The sequence below is a fragment of the Tachypleus tridentatus genome, chromosome 6 (genome assembly GCF_004210375.1).
Source record: "Tachypleus tridentatus isolate NWPU-2018 chromosome 6, ASM421037v1, whole genome shotgun sequence".
In the NCBI taxonomy this organism is placed as follows: domain Eukaryota; kingdom Metazoa; phylum Arthropoda; class Merostomata; order Xiphosura; family Limulidae; genus Tachypleus; species Tachypleus tridentatus.
In genome coordinates this window covers 85,328,913-85,345,513 of record NC_134830.1, presented here as the reverse complement: position 1 = coordinate 85,345,513, position 16,601 = coordinate 85,328,913, and the positions used below count along the sequence as shown (strand labels likewise).

Genomic DNA, 16,601 nt, shown 5'->3' with positions numbered 1-16,601 from the left:
ACTTATTATACCCCATGGGTTACCACAGCTACATCCAGAGTTTTAAATAACTATCTTTTACATTGAAAGTTCACACAGGCTGGTTCAGTTACTTTATACATCTGACAATAATTATTCTACTCTGTTATTGCAATACTATCTGCAATTTTGAAACTTTAAAAGTTGCCTCTATATACTCTGTACGACTAGTTATAAATACAGTCTACATCTATTTGACTATATATCGCACTAACTTTGTCTTACTTTCACTAACTTACTTGCAGTAACTTGGTCACCTATATATATAAATCTTAAGGCCAATGAACATAAAGAAAAAATATGCATTTTGCGTTGTTAGACTCAACCACTTATTTGTGTAGAGCTTCAAAAGATGAAAATAAGAAAAGGAAAAATAAAAATAAAAACCTTTTTAGCATTTAATAGGGAAAATGGTGACCCTGAAATTAACCTAAATACTAGCTGGTCAAAACTTTAAGACCATACTGAAACTAAGCATTAATCGGTAAACACGTAACGAAATTTAGTTATTTGTGTTCAAGCATTAGCATTGTCAACATCTCCCGCTGACATCTCCTGTGTTACATTAGGTAAAAACATGCAAAGGCTAAAAAGTTGACGGAGTTTGAACGTGGCAGAATTGTGGAGCTGCAAGAACAAGGTCTCTATCAATGTGCCATGGTTGGTGAGATTGGGCGTAGTAAAACTGCTGTTGCAAATTTCTTAAAAGACCCTAAGGGATATGGAACGAGAATTTTAAGTGGTTGGCCTAAGAAAATTTTGCCGGCGTTGAGCAGGAGGATTGTATGAGTTGTCCAGCAAGACACCAGTAGATCGTCAAACCAGATTAAGGCTCCTACGGATGCAGAATGCAGCTAAAGAACAATAAGACAATATCTACGAGAGAAAGGGTTTAAAAACCGTAATCGTCTTCAAAGGCTACGCCTCCTTCCATACCACGAAACAGCTCGGTTAAACTTTGCTGAGAAGCACCAAACATGGGACGTAGAAATGTAGAAGAAGGTTTTGTTCTCTGGTGAGAAAAAATTTGACCTGGATATCCCACTGGAGATTTTTTCTACATGACACAGTGAAGGAGGTTCCATCATGATCTGGGGTGCTTTCATCTTCCATGGAACAATGGAGCTTCAGGTTATACAGGGGAATCAAACAGCAGTTGGCTACATTGGCATATTGGAGAGAGCATCCTTATTGACTGAAGGCCCTTGCTTGTGTGGAAATGAATGGATCTTTCAGCAGGACAACTCTGCAATCCACAATGCTTGCAGAATAAAGGAATTTTTCATAGCAAATAACATGATTCTTTTGGACCATCCAGCATGTTTGCCCAAACTGAACCCCATTGAAAATGTTCGGGGGGTGAATGGCAAGGAAAGTCTATAGAAGTAGATGTAAATTCCAAACAGTACATGATCTTTGTGAAGCCATTTTCACCACTTGAAATAACATTCCAGCCAGCCTTCTACAAACGCTTATATTGACCATGCCAAAGTGTATGTTTGAAGTTATTCGCAGTGACAACTGTGCAACTCACTATAAAGAACTCTTGTTGGGCATTTCTTACCCTGTTTAGGACTTCTTTTTGGTATGGTCTTAAACATTTGACCAGCTAGTATTTAGGCTAATTTCATAGTGTTCACATTTTCCCAATTAAATGCTAAAAAAGTTTTTTATTTTTATTTTCCCATTTCTTATTTTGATCTTTTGAAGCTCTACTTAAATAAGTGGTTGAGTTTAACAACTCAAAATGCACATTTTTCTTTATGTTCATTGGCTTTACGATTTTGGTCAGTATTGTATATTGCCCCATGAGGTGTAATTGGTGTTGCAAAAAAGAATGTTCTTTTTTTTTCTTTCAACAAGAAAAAATTTAGCAAGTCTGTAGGCCCTTGCAAAAATTGATACATGTGATGATTCTGTGTACAAAATGTTATTATCATGCAATTAACATATAGTTAACATCATTTTTTATCACATCATAATTTATCATGATGTTGAAGCTTTGAATTGTTGCATTGCAATGGGAAATTTGAAGAATCCCATATCAGCAAAACTCATTACAGAACTCATTAAACTACTGGGAAAAGTGCCTAGTGTTGGTGGTACTTTAATCTCAAATAAGAAAACTTTGGCAATGAACTGAAAGAAAGCAACAACATTCAGCATCTTCACTGCAATTTGTTCACAACAAAAAAGGTAAGCATTTCAAAGCAGTAAAAAGAACACCAGAAAACAACTCACAGTCACTCATCACATCACTGTCTGGAGAGCTTTGGATTGCAATTAATGTATTTCATTGTTAAAATAATTCAAATATCACTTAGAAATAGTTAAAAAGTATTGACTAAGGTTTTTTCTTCAATTATTAACTTCTTGGTTTATTCAGTTTCAAGGGAAAAAGGACATTCTTTTTTTGCAACATCCTTTAGAGTTTTTTAAAGTGTCAATTGGTTTGTTTATATCAATGTAATATGAGAAGATAAATAGATATTGCTATATCTAATGAAAAATATTTTTCTACATTATTTAAAGCAACCTCAATGACTGAGAGAAAAAAAAAGGGGGGGGGTTTAAATTATTTTTTATTTACACAAGTGAGTTTGAAGAATCAGTATAAATTATATATTAGTGTGCCTAAAATCAATCAATGTAGTAATTTTTTTACTTGAAATAACATAAGATAATCTATCTGTCATTTATTGTTTTTTGCCATTACAGACAAATCAGCAAAGAGATGTGATTTTTTATTTTCTCTTCCACTAATTTCTTGAATATAGAACTAATATTATGTTTCATTCTGATAATATGTTTTATTTCATGCTTTTTTATGTTTTGACATGATTTATGATGGCAGAAAACTTAAAACTTTAGTGTTTGTCTTAGTAAGAATTTAGATGAACTTTCTCCAGAATTGAGAGACCAAATGACCAAGCAAGCTGGATTAGAGGAATGGTCCTCAAATGGAATGGAAACTAGTCAGCTTTCCTTTTCTGGTCTTCCTGAAGATGAACAGTCAGAATTAAGCACTATTTCCACCATTATCACACTGGAACCAGAAGTAGGAGAGAAAAAAACTGAAGTAGACTTCAATGCTGTTGAGAAAGGTAGAATAGTACTTTTATGTTAATCTCTTTAGAATCTGATACTTATTAGTCTCTTTTCCCTTTTCCCATTGCTGGCAGTTTTCCATTTTCTGTTTTTTGACAATATCCTTATCAAGTTTATTTTATGATACGTTTTTGACTAAACTATTGTTATAATTTATTGTACTTGTATTTAAATTTAATATGAACATTTATTTCTTATAAATGCTGATTTGTATTTCAAGATATTCTTTGAAGTATGCAATACAGATTACTGTGAGAAACCAATCAGTGGTTTACAAAATTAAATTATACTGAAAAGTAAGAGCAAAATATGATTTTTTTAAACTTGTGAAGAGGTTTTGTTCGGCCTGTTTGTAAAAAGCTGTAGTCAAGGTGTTGAAAGCCTGTTCCTAGATGAGTTTAACTGTGTTAAAAGTATTAACTCTTCTTTTAATTTTAGGAAATGAATATAAATTTGAAGTTCTTTTAAAATTAAAGGCAAAGGTTGTTAAAGTGGTCATTTTTTAAACATGTAATATTTTAAATAACATTTAAACTTAAAACATTATATTTGCCATAGTTATCACTTTCTGTGTTGTTTTTGTTGTATTACTTTGTCTGACCATGAAAACTAAAACAAAAGATATTTGGTGTTAAAAGGGTCAATCTATAGCTACTCAGCTAAACCTCTATCCATATTTCAGTGGTAGGAGGAGAAGTTAGATATTAAAGAAAAATTTTTTCATGTAAATGTATTGAGTTCTCAAAGACAAAACACAAACTAGTGTATGATGGGATAGATATTTGTAGGGTGTCTCTATGCTTTGTAAAGTTGATGGTCTCAGCCAGTAGATAATTTTACAGTGGCTCAACTTTTGACATCCTGCCTTGTAGTGCTTCTTTTTATTGTGCAGTTACCATCTGTTACAGAAATACTTCATACTACTTTGGTGTGTTGCTTGTGGTCTTTTGATGGTGGTAAGCTTTTATCTGACATTCCCAGCTTTTGTTCATTTATAGATACAAAATTAAGCTCATAGTTTATTTTATATTGAGAAAATCACACTGGAAGTAAAGCTGTGATTTTTTGCAATATCTGTAACAAATTAATTTTACTGTATTTTTTTAATAAACTATCATTGCATTTCATTTTAACCATATTTAAAAATGTTCAGTGAACATGATTCTGCAGTAAGTATTTATTTCTTACCAATGCTGTATTTATAGCTTAAAATATTCTTTTAGGTATGTGACACACATTACAGTGATAGATTATTCTGAAATGTAAACAAAATGTAATATTTTTAACTTTTTGTGAACAGCTTATACAAAAAGTAATTAATTATGCATAAATAACCCTTTTATTTCTTCAAGTTTAGATAATTCAGTTTATTTGAAGGGCAGAAATTGTACTTTTATATAAGACACCCAAATTAAGACTTTTAGGACTACCAAAAAAATAGGCATTTTTATTTATATATTTTAACCTGTTCACTGTAATTTGATATTTTATGACAGGGTTATATTTGCCGATGTCAGAAAAAGAGTTGAACATATTATAATAGGATTTTATTATTAAGATGCTTATAATAGTTATTTGTTACTAGTTTTAATTAAGCCCCTATACTAGAATCTTTGTTGGTCTAAAAATTTTTAAAACTTTTCTCTGGAAAAATAGAACAGCCTGACCATGGATCTTTCTCTAAAACTTAAGGAAATGATTGTTTCAAAAATAGAAAATGCTGTAAACTGCCAGTTTCAGGCTCTAATTTGGTAAAGATGATTTTATTCATGTAATTGGTATAATGGTCAGAGAGTGTAACAGATTTTTAGCTGTGTGTATATAAATTATAATTTTAAAGCCTTATTTAAAAAATACAAATAAAATTAGTTACTTTCTGTAATTGTGATTTATAAGTTTTGATATAAAAAAACAGAAATTATAATGAAGTCTACTGAATTTAAAATTGTTATTCTAATAATTTGAGGATGTTTAATTAACAACACTGAAACAAATTTTAACTAACCTTAAAATAAGAAATTACATTTTGTGACTGATGTAATAAAATATTATTCCCCTGAAAAAAAGAATGCAAGATGTAATTTCAAGCATTTGTAAACTTATCTTTATTTTACCCAGTTTTAAAATTTAAACGTATTGAAATTGCCTTTTAATCCCCCTTTTATGCAATATTATTTTTATTTACCAAGATAAATAATTTTTTAAAATGCTGTTTCAATTTTTGCTAATTGGATAAGTCCAGTGAAGGATGTTAATTAGCATCCTGAGATTAACTTATTGTTATTTTTGCTGTCATACAATCATTTATTTCTTTGCTTTAAGTAACAAAATTGTTTAACACCAGTTTATTTTGTGTCATACTCTTGTGTTTCTGAAGAAGGGTTTACTTTCTTTCTCTTGTTCTTTTCAATAATTCTCTACAATTATTTTTGTCACCTTACTGAATTTGATGTTTAGTGATTATGTGTGAGAAGCTTGCTAAAAGGTAATTTTTTTTTGCTTGTAATGATAGTTATTTGATAAGCAGTTTTAATTAATACACAACTAGAAGAGTATTCTAGATTTATTTAACGTATGTGTGATCTAACTTTAATCATCTGGGTTACTTTCTCCTAATAAAGTGGGCATTTTTTTGTTCAAATTTAATTGCTACTACTAACAAAACTGCATATTAGTCATTTATAATATTTTATTTTTAGTTCCTTCCACAATTCTCATAATTATGAGTTTGAATATTGTTTTTCTATTGTCAACAAAATAAAAAAAAGGAAATATAACACTTAATACATGGCATTGGAGAAACTAAGTTCAGACATAAATTTTCCAGTTTTCAAGTCTAGATTTGTATAACTGTCAAACTTTTCAGTTGCTTTTGTGCTGAATTCGAAAATAAGTAAAAATGTTTATGGTTTGTAGTGTGATTTTACTCATGCTTGTATGAGACTAACAGTTTTTAACAGCTTTAAACTATAATAAATAAATCTACATGATATTCCTTGTTTCAGATGATTTAGATATCATTTCATTAACATGAGAATGGATGTTTCAACAAAAATATTTATATGATATCTTAAATTATATTGCATTAAAATTATAGAGCAATACATTTGAAAAAAAAATACTGTATAGGTAACATTCTCAGAAGCTCACCAAATATGTGTTCAATTGTATATGATATGACAGTTCTTATGTTACTTTCTTAATGTCTTACTGTTGATCATGTTTACAAAACATGAAAATGGTTTTTGCAGTGTTTATATTTAGGTATTGTAAATATTGAATGACTTAAAATCACACAATCAATTACATATTCAGTAGAGGTTTAAAGTAAAAATAAGAAATATGCAAAAATTAGATAAACTTAAAAATACATTTGTACTTTTTGGAAGTTAAACTGAATGTATTGCAGTACCTATAAACTGTAATTTTTATGTTATAAAAGTTTTACATAAAAGTACTTTACTACACTGTGTTTACTTTAAAAATATATATATATTGCTGTCATTGAACTCATTTACCATAGCATTTGACAAGTTACAAGTTGGAGGTTATTCTTGAAGAGTTTGGAAAACATAAAGTATTTAATTGACACACAAAAAGTATTTCCTCAAAAATGTTGTTGTTACTCATGACACAATAATGCTGAGTATAATTAATGTATAACTAAGTGTATTGCGATTGTGATCTCATATGTAATTTTGCATGAGAAAAAGACCTAAATTGATGGCAAACTCACAGGTTTCAACATATTAACCTGCCTGGTCTGCTAGCATGCCTGTATAGTCACCTTAAAATGCACTCAAATAAGTAGAGCTTGAGTGCTGTATGTGTGATTAATCAACAGGTAGCAACAATCAAAATGTAGTTAAAGACTGTTTAATGTATTTATATGCATATTTTATAAACCATATTACAGAATCTATGGAAGGCGACTTCCAGATTGCAGCAGAATCTGCTATTATGCTGCCACTGGATAGTCTTGTGGCTCAAGTAGAAAAAGTTGAAGAAAGTCCACAAAAGGAAAATGAACAAAAAGAAATTGCCAATTCAATAAGAGAGGTGGATTATGGAAATGAGAAACAAGTTCCATTGATTTCAAAAGGCAAAAATTATCCACTGTCAGATCAGTCTCTGAAACCATCAGTGGATGCACTGAAATATGAAAATGAATTTCAACTTAATCAAGAACAGTCAGCATCTTCTACCACTACTCCATCAATTGAAGTTCTTATGGACCGAAAAGTATTTGATATTACCACCTGTCAAGCCACTTCAGAAAGCAAAGTGACTGTTCCATCTTCCACTGTAGTATATCCACTTGATATTTACTTTAAGACTGAATCACAGATTCAGATTTCTTCTGGATCAGGATCTTTCTCCCCTAAGTCCTCTCAAGAACAAGTTGATATTGGAATTGAAACTGACTCTCAAGATCGATTAGACAGAGGAAATAGTCCTGCTCCACTACCAAGTATGACAGATACTGCTGTTAGTCCAATTGTTGGAAGTCCAACTGAAACATACATAGATAAGCAACATGATCAAGAGGATACACCACTGTCAAATAAGTCTACTAATAAAACTGAAATACTTTTTGATAGTAACTTATTAGGAAATAGTGAAGAAGGCATTGAACCACATATTTCAAGTCCTCAGGATTATTGTTTTGAAAAACATGAAACAAAAGATGAAATACAAATTTTGCCATTCTCTCAAGTTAAGAATTTAAACATTGAAAATTCCAAAATAAAGATTGACACAAAAGATGAGAGAGGCACATCTATTGAATACCAAAACTTGATTTACAAAAACTGCCCCCCTTCAAAAATGAAGTTTGATGAGGAAAATCAGAAAACAGAAGTCTCTTTTGATTACCAAACTGTGGTTGACAACAAAGAAGTGTGCCTTCCAGGAAAAGAAAATAGTGTAACAGTTGAATCTAACATTGGTCTTGATTCTTTAAACTTGGATGACTATAAAAACAGACAACTCACAGAAGTTGGAAGTCATAGTGTAAATTATGTTTTGGAAAGTGATCAACAAGAGGAATATTCTAAGCTGGTAGACTACACAGCAAATATAGACAGTCATATTGATAATTTTGATAGTCTTAACAATGAAGTTACAAAAGAGAATGATGATGATGATGAAGAAATGGTCAAAAGTATGATCTGCTCAGAAGATCTGCCTCAGCATAATAGTACTATACAGGCTGATAAAGTTCATATCTCTGGTATGTCAACCTTTGAAAATCAGTTTTTACATTCTTGTGTAGACAAATTACAAAACCTTATTATAGAACAAAAGGGATCAAGGGATGAAATTGAAGCTAGTCTAGAGCCAGATCCTCAAGAACAATCAGAAGGAACTGAAAAAGAAGTTACTCTGGATTTTCTGAGGCAAATTACTGACTTAGCTGATCAAATGAGAAAAGTCTTGCACACTCTTAGAAGAAGTCATTTGAGCTCAGATATTTTAAGTTCAGTATCAGGAGCAACTCTTGGACATATCTTATTTCATTCAAACTTGAAAAACAGTTTAGATGGTAAATCTTCTGCAGCTGAAATCACCAAATCTCATTCAGAAAATTCTTCAAATAATGAAGAAGTAATTCTGCCTGTGTCTTCAGTGCCTAACAGTTTGACAGATAATTCTTATGAGTCCTTGAATGATGTTAAAATTCCACAAACAGGAGAATCTGTAACTTTTGCTCAGGAAACTGTAAGAAGAACAGAGCAAATAGTTGAAAATAGCTTAACTTCAGGCAGTGATACACAAAATCATTAAAAATCTGTTGTGTCAAGATCTTTGAAGCTAAAAATTATGCAAAAACTTAAGCACTAAAATTCACACTTTTCTGAAAATTTGTAATTTGAAGAACATGAATTCTTAATTTGATTTGAAGCTTTAGAGTAGTTTATATGCTGTTATTATATGGTTCTGAGCTTTTGTCATTTTTCATATAGGAAGTTTTAGTGTGTTTAACATAACTATGTTGCAGTTGATAAAGTGAGAATTATATATTTGTGAAGTACAGAATGAGTTAATATTATCTAAAAGAATAACTGAGTATGTTTTTAATGTAGCTTTCCAAATTGTAAAATTTTACAGTGAACATTTTTTCAGTTTGCTAATCTTCATTATTTTACAGCATTATAATATGTACCTTATTATATAGATCAATAGTTGAGAATTTTAACTACAGAATTTCAGAGTTGCCAAAATCTTCAAACATATTTATTTAGAAAATATAATAATATAAACAATATTTGCATTGCAGAGTATCATTGTTTTTCATAGAAACACTTTTCAAGATTCATCTTAATAATTTTATTTTAAATCTTTTTCTTTATATTAATGGTGTAAAACTAATAACCATACAAATTAGACCAACAGTACAGCATTCTGTGTAGGGGCCATATTAATTCAAAAATATTGTGTGTTATATAGATGAACAATTATTTCAGGTCAGCAAACTAAACCAAGTATAAAGATTACGTTCCCTAAGACTCTCCAAGAAGAATTTTCACTTTCATGTAACAACAAAAAATGACATAATTTACCAAACTGCTGTTATTTATCACCTGTAAAGGAAGTTTTATCAAAAGAAGAAAAAGAACCTGTTAAAGAATACGTCCAAAATGTTTTAACTGTTTTATTGCAAGTAAGTTCAAAGATATAGATGTTTCACAGTTAAGAGTATGTCTGAAAATAAGAGAAGTATTTATAGTAAAATGCCTATTTTTGGTTCAAAAAGTTCAGAGTTTTCTTACAAACCTTTACAACAAATTGAAAGATCATCTGTAACTAATAGTGGTGCTAGTCATGTTGAACAAAACATACAGCAGTCTGGTCTAAGTGTAAACATAAATCTTGATGGCAGTGCTGATCAGTTATTAACTGAGTTTGAATCTTCAGCAGCAGAAGAAGAACAAGGTATTGAATACTTTTCAGAAGGAACTTCTAGTGTTAAAAATTGTTCTGTAGAACAGGTGACTAATGTTAAAGATAAAGCAGAATTCACACAAATTATGAAACAACAAAACATAATGCTAAGTCATTGTATGGAAAGTGCAATCTTATTACCTGAACATGATGTGAATAGCTTAACAGATTATGAAGAGATTGTTTGCTCAGGGGAAGAAGATGCAGAATATACTGAAGATAACAATTCACCTATTGAATTAGATATAGAAGTTAGTGATTTAACAAAGAAATATGGGGAGCTACATGTTGAATGTGTAAAGGATAATTCTGATGTGAATTTAAGCCAACTTGCTACAAATGAAATAAAAACAAAATTATTTAGCTCTTTGCAAAGAAGACCACAAATTCCATATATCACATCCGTACCAGAAATATGTTTCTCTCTAGGACAAACTTCAGAAACTGATGAAATAGTAAATGAAAGTAATTTTAAGACTTTAGTAAACTCTGAAGAAATGATTCTACCATTTGATAACGTTAGAGAAACACATGTGGGAGACATGATAGTTTCTGAAGAGCATAAGCACCAATTAGATAAGTCTGAATGTAAATCACATATTTCAGTGTGTGAAAATCTTTGGAGAATAGAAGAATGTTTTGTTGATCTAGTTAAAAGTAAGGATGAACTTAGAGCAAAAACAAGAATTAAAGGAAAAGATCATCAGGTTAATACTGAGACAGAAGACATTTCATCTTTAGGAGATGAAGTTGAAGAACTTGTGAATGAGAAATTTAATAATCAAGATATTGGAGCAGTTAATGTTGATAGTGAATTTATTAAGATCTTTGAAAATACCAGAGTTAAAAGTTCGAGTAAATGTCAATCAGATGTGACATTTTTTTTTGGCAAAAGACACAATGATGAGGTTGATGATGTAGGTTATCATCGCAGATTGACACTTCCTGTTATAGAAAAAGAATCTACAACAGACACTGAAGAACTAAGTGATGTGGAACAAGAGCATGTGATTAACACTAAAGATTGTAGGCTTTTCAATGAATTGCAAAGACCACTATTTTCAGTAGCATTTTTGCCTTTGAGGAGACTTTCATATGAAGTAACCACTGACATAGAAGAATTGAGTGAAGATGACAGAATACACAGAGATAGTAGCATGAGTATTAACCATAATCAACAGAAATGTAATGTGAAATCCAAGAAATTATCTTCAGTTCATCATTTAAATGTAGTTATTCTTAGCAAAATGAAAGACAAGACTGCAAATGTCATAGAAAAATCACCTAGAAATGTGAGAAGTTGTACTTTAGCACCACTGTCTTTACGAAGTAAACAACAAGTGGGTATGGAACAAACAACTGATGATAAATTTTTGTATAAAGATAAAAAATTAAGAAATGACAAAAACAATATGAAGGGCAATCCTCAGAAAGCATATACTCAAATACAAAATCTATCTGCATCTTATCATTCTTTGTTATTAAGTGACATTTTAAGGAACCTGTAACAGATGTGGAGGATTTAAGTGAAGATGATGATAAAAAGGAAGAAACCAGTTATAAAAAATCATTTGTTCCTGATGCATTTTTACCATTCAATGATATATTCCAAGAGCAAACTACTGATATTGAGGAGTTAAGTGGAAATGAGGTACAACTTGATGAGAAACCTCATACATCATATAGACAGTTAAGAAAGCCATTTGGTCCTGATGCTATTTTAAAATTGAATGATATGTTACAAGAACAAATTATTCATGTTGAGAAGTTAAGCAGATATGAAGAAGAACTAGATGAGAAATTTCAAACATCATACAGATTGTTAAGAAAACAATCTGCTTCTGATGCATTTTTAACACTGAATGATATGTCACAAGAACCAGTTACTGATGTTGAGGAGTTAAGTGGAAATGAAAAAGAACTGGATGAGAAACCTCATACATCATGTAGACGATTAAGAAAACCAGTTGCTTCTGATGTCTTTTTAACACTGAATGATATGTTACAAGAACCAGTTAATGGTACGGAATTAAGTGGAAATGAAGAACTGGATAAGAAACCTCAGGCATCCTATAGGTGGTTACGAAAATCATCTGCTTCTGATGAATTTTTAATACCGAATTATATGTTACAAGAACAAATTACTGATGTTGAGGAATTAAGGGGAGATGAGGAAACAGCAGTTAAGAAACCTCAAACAGTGTATAGACAACTAAGAAAACCACTTTATCCTGATGTTTTTTTGTCACTGTATGATGTTTTACAAGAACCAATTGCTGAAGTTGAGAAATTAAGTGGAATCAAGGAAGAAGTGGATAAGAAACCTCATACATCATATAGATGGTTACAAAAACCATTTGCTCCTGATGCATGTTTAAGACTTAATGATATGTTACAAGAACCAGTTACTGATGTTGAGGAGCTGAGTGGAAATGAAGAAGAACTGGATAAAAAAACTCAGCCATCATATAGATGGTTAAGAAAACCATCTGCTTCTGATGCTTTTTTGTCACTGTATGATATGTTACAAGAATCAATTACTGAAGTTGAGGAATTAAGTGGAAATGAAGAGGACCTGGATAAGAAAACTCAGCCATCATACAGATGGTTAAGAAGACCATCTACTCATGATGCATTTTTAATACTGAATGACAATTATTCAAAAAACTCTATTAATATAGACAGGGATGTAACTTCTGTAGAGCTGTCCTTGAAAGAGTTACAAGACTCAAGAAAATATTCAAGTGTGTTGTTAGAAGATGAGGATGAAAATCAACCTTTTTCTAGGGTAACAAGTGTAGGTACTGATTCTGAAGATATAATTGCATCAGAGGAAGAAAAAGATATAATGAGAAACTACCATAGATCCACAGTACTTCACTTTGAACAAAACCCGTATTTTACTACTGAAGAGAAACGGAAATGTGTCTTTCCCCAAAGTATTGATGAAGAAAGGCTGTCAAAGGAGTGTTTATATTCAATTACTGATCTTTCAGATGCCATAACAGAATCTGAAGACATGTTTTTTTCAGATTGCGAGATACCTGTTTATTATTTTGAAAACAGCAGTTGTCATTTAGACTCAAATCTGAAGGTTAAATATAGTGATAATTCAGCTGTATCTAGCTTAGGAAGTGAGACTAGCACACCCCATCGAAATTATTTGAAAGTACCCATTTCAGATGTAGACCTGCATACTTACACAGAAGATATGTTTTTTTCAGATATTAGTGACTCTAGGTCTAGAAGCAATTCACAGCAGTCAGAATCTTTACACAAAGAGCCAGAATCAAGTGAAATTGCTGAACAATTGAAAATTCAAAAAATAGGTAAAAACTATGAGAAATGTATTCAGAAAACAAAAAGTAGAAGAAAAAATAAAAATGACTTTAGGTCATCAGTTGATATTTCAATACAACATTCTGAAATTCTTTCCAGAGCATACATTCGTGAAAAAGAAAATAGTGCTTGTGTATGTATTGTGCCTTATAATGGAAATGTAATAAATAATGTAGATCCAGAACTCAATGTCTGCATAAATAAAAGAAATGAAGAGGTAGAAATTAAGCTTCAGCCGGAGAATTTTGAGCAGAACTTGGAGTTCCTGAACGATGATGTACCATCAGCAACAGGTACTGAAAGTTTACTTTTTTTACTGATCAAAGTCACCCCCACTCCCCCACCACCAAAGCATGGTTTAGTGGACAGACTGGTCTCCTCCACTTTAGCATTCCTAGAAAATATTAAACTATTAGCAAAATTTCTAGCATTGTTTTTTTTTCTAACCCTTTATATGCAATATATGCTTACCCTGCTCTGTGTGTAGTAAACTAATACAAAGTAAGTATTGAATAAAGATTATTTCATTACCTTTTCAATAACTGCATCATTAGTATTAAGTGATGAATAATATAAAATTATTTGTTTTTTGTACACATTTTGAAAATAAAAGTTTGAATAGTACCACATAATTTCAGTATGTGAAATTAGAATAAAGAAGAGATTCTCACAACAACAAGGGGATATGGCAATTTACTTTATTACTTTATTTTTGTCATGCCTATACATATGTGACCAAAAAGAAAAAAAAGTTCTTTTGTTAAGATAAACACTGTACCTTTTGTCACAGAGCATAAAAGAAAAGCTTCTTTATTATGTTTGAAAACTACTGTATAACGTAGCCTGTTTTTAAATTGTGCAGTGCAAACATCAAAATCCCCTTTCTTGAGCTGATTTTATGCTGGCCAGGGAAAACCTGCAGCCACACAAATTACAAAGATTCTCTGTGTCTCTCACTTTGTACTCTTGTTTAAAATTTTGATCTAAGCAGCAAAATTTCCTAGTAGGTTCATACTGTGGTATTTTTGATTTAAATAAATAATGGTACAGAGGTAAACTATCTGCTTATAACAGGAGATTCTAAGGTATTGGTGGATGGAATGTTAGCCCTACCAAGATTAATCTTCATATGGTCATTGGTCAAAGGCCATGTCATTGCATTTGTTGACTTGTATTCAAACTTTTTAAATTACTATGTTATGAATTGGATATCAAAACATAGATTTTAAATCCAATTTTAATATTATACATTAGTTACTCTTTCCATTTAAACATAAATATTAAAATAAAACACACCTAAATATACATTTTAGTGATTCACGTGATATATTGAAAGCAGCACACTTTTAAAATTAGATGTTTGTGATGTCAAAGTACTGATGTTGACAAGCTAGAGTATTAAAAAAAAAATGTCCTTCTTTCTTTTCTATTTCCTGAAGTATTGTTCATGTTTTGAAACATATATAGTGGCCACTCTCACCTCTTTCCATTTTTAGAAATGCTCCTTAATATACAGTTACTTCTGTCTATGACATGTAGATAACCAGATGAGAGCTCAGAATGTTTGCCTAGTGACTTTCTCAGTCATTTTTAAATGAGAAATTGTTATTTTTTTTCTTTGAAACAAGACTTCAAGAAGATAGGTTGAGTTTTTAGTCTTCCCAAAATCTCATATTTATTTAGACTCAAATACAGCTTAGTTACTAAGCTTGATAAATTGTAGTGTAATTCTTTGGTATTGATGTAAATATTTATGATTTTTTGTTATTTCAAATGCACATAAAAAAACAAAAAAAAATATTTTGTTTCATATCCTCCATGTGTGAAAATTTAAAAGGCTTAGCAGTGACAGCAATCAGCAAAAGAGTACAAAGGTCATTATAGCTAGAAGATATAATTGTTTGCTATATTATTATATTTTATGTTCTGTGTTTTAAGAAAAACGTTTAAGAAATTATTCATAAATATAAATAATCTATATACATATACAATGTATAATAAATCACTTTGTAAAGACTAAAAGTCAGTTTTATTGGATACTGCAACATGAGTGCACGTGTCACATCAGTGCAAGTTCTGTACTGTTAGCCAGGCATGACTGGAAGGTCAGTGTAATGAAAACAGTAAATACATATAAATATATAATGCTATGACATTTAAGCTATGTAGACTAAAAATTTGTGTTTTCCTGTTGCAACTCAGTCATTCTGGAATGAAAAAAGCATAATTTATATTTATTTTTTGCTTTTTTATAGTGATTACAAAGTCAGTCAAAAGTATCAAACATATACAGAGATTGCAATTCAACATTTAGAATATGATAAAATATAATCTTTTCTTTAAAAAACATTGGATAATTATCTAGAATTTATAAAGATTTCACATGTTAAATTAGAAAATTTTCTGCTGCACAAAAGTATTTTTTAACCTTAAAGTGAAAATTACTCTGCATTTTGGATAGTCAACATTATAAAAGAAAAAAAATTACAAGAAGATGTTTAATTAAAAATATCTTAATACGTAAATCAGAAACTGATATTTTGTGTACAAAATCCTTGTAATATTCACTAGTAATCTGCAAAATCTTGTAAGCATATGCTTACATTATTAAGAATCATAGTATGATTACTTTAATGGGTGTTTTTGTAGTTATGAGCTGGGTAGATTCCACCCAAACTGTAATGAAATGATTAATTTGAGAAGGAATGCAGATGAGAAGGAATAAACTAGTTTGAGGAATGAAATAAAATACTGTTTATTTCACACTACACATACAGTTGTATTACTTATAGGCTGAGAAGACAAAATTAAATGGAATGAACTTTAAATTAACATGAAATTAAACTAAAATGCACACAATTATTATTGGAAATAGGGCAATACAACGAATAGACTTTTACAGTGAGTTCTGGCTCTTTCAGATTATAGACAGACCATATTTGTTAAAAGTTAGAATAAATTTCTATCAGAGGCTGCCAAAACTGCTTTATTTCTGAAGTTAACAAATTAAAAGAAAATGGGAAGTGTGTGGAAGTATTTCTACTCCATGTAAGTTTTAATGTATTCTGGAAATGCAAATTTTATTAACTAGTCAAGTTACAGAAAGTAGTAGTTCAGTAATAGGTGGAATTTTTGCACCGAACATCAACTCCGAAAATTAGGACTTAGAAAGCTTTAAGAACTTTATAGCG

At 30.6% G+C, this 16,601-nt stretch overlaps 1 protein-coding gene across 19 annotated transcripts in view; it reads left to right on the top strand.

Moving 5' to 3' along the window:
* LOC143252947 (uncharacterized) overlaps positions 1–16,601 on the top strand; it is a 229,411-nt gene that overhangs the window by 170,507 nt on the left and 42,303 nt on the right. For 17 of the 19 annotated variants that reach the window (XM_076505869.1, XM_076505868.1, XM_076505867.1 and 14 more), the window contains 2 exons: positions 2,928–3,122; positions 7,043–8,359. In XM_076505869.1, the coding sequence (XP_076361984.1) occupies positions 2,928–3,122; positions 7,043–8,359 (1,512 nt within the window). The remainder of the gene's footprint in view (positions 1–2,927; positions 3,123–7,042; positions 8,360–16,601) is intronic. The other 2 variants (XM_076505872.1, XM_076505870.1) reach the window with 1 other exon arrangement.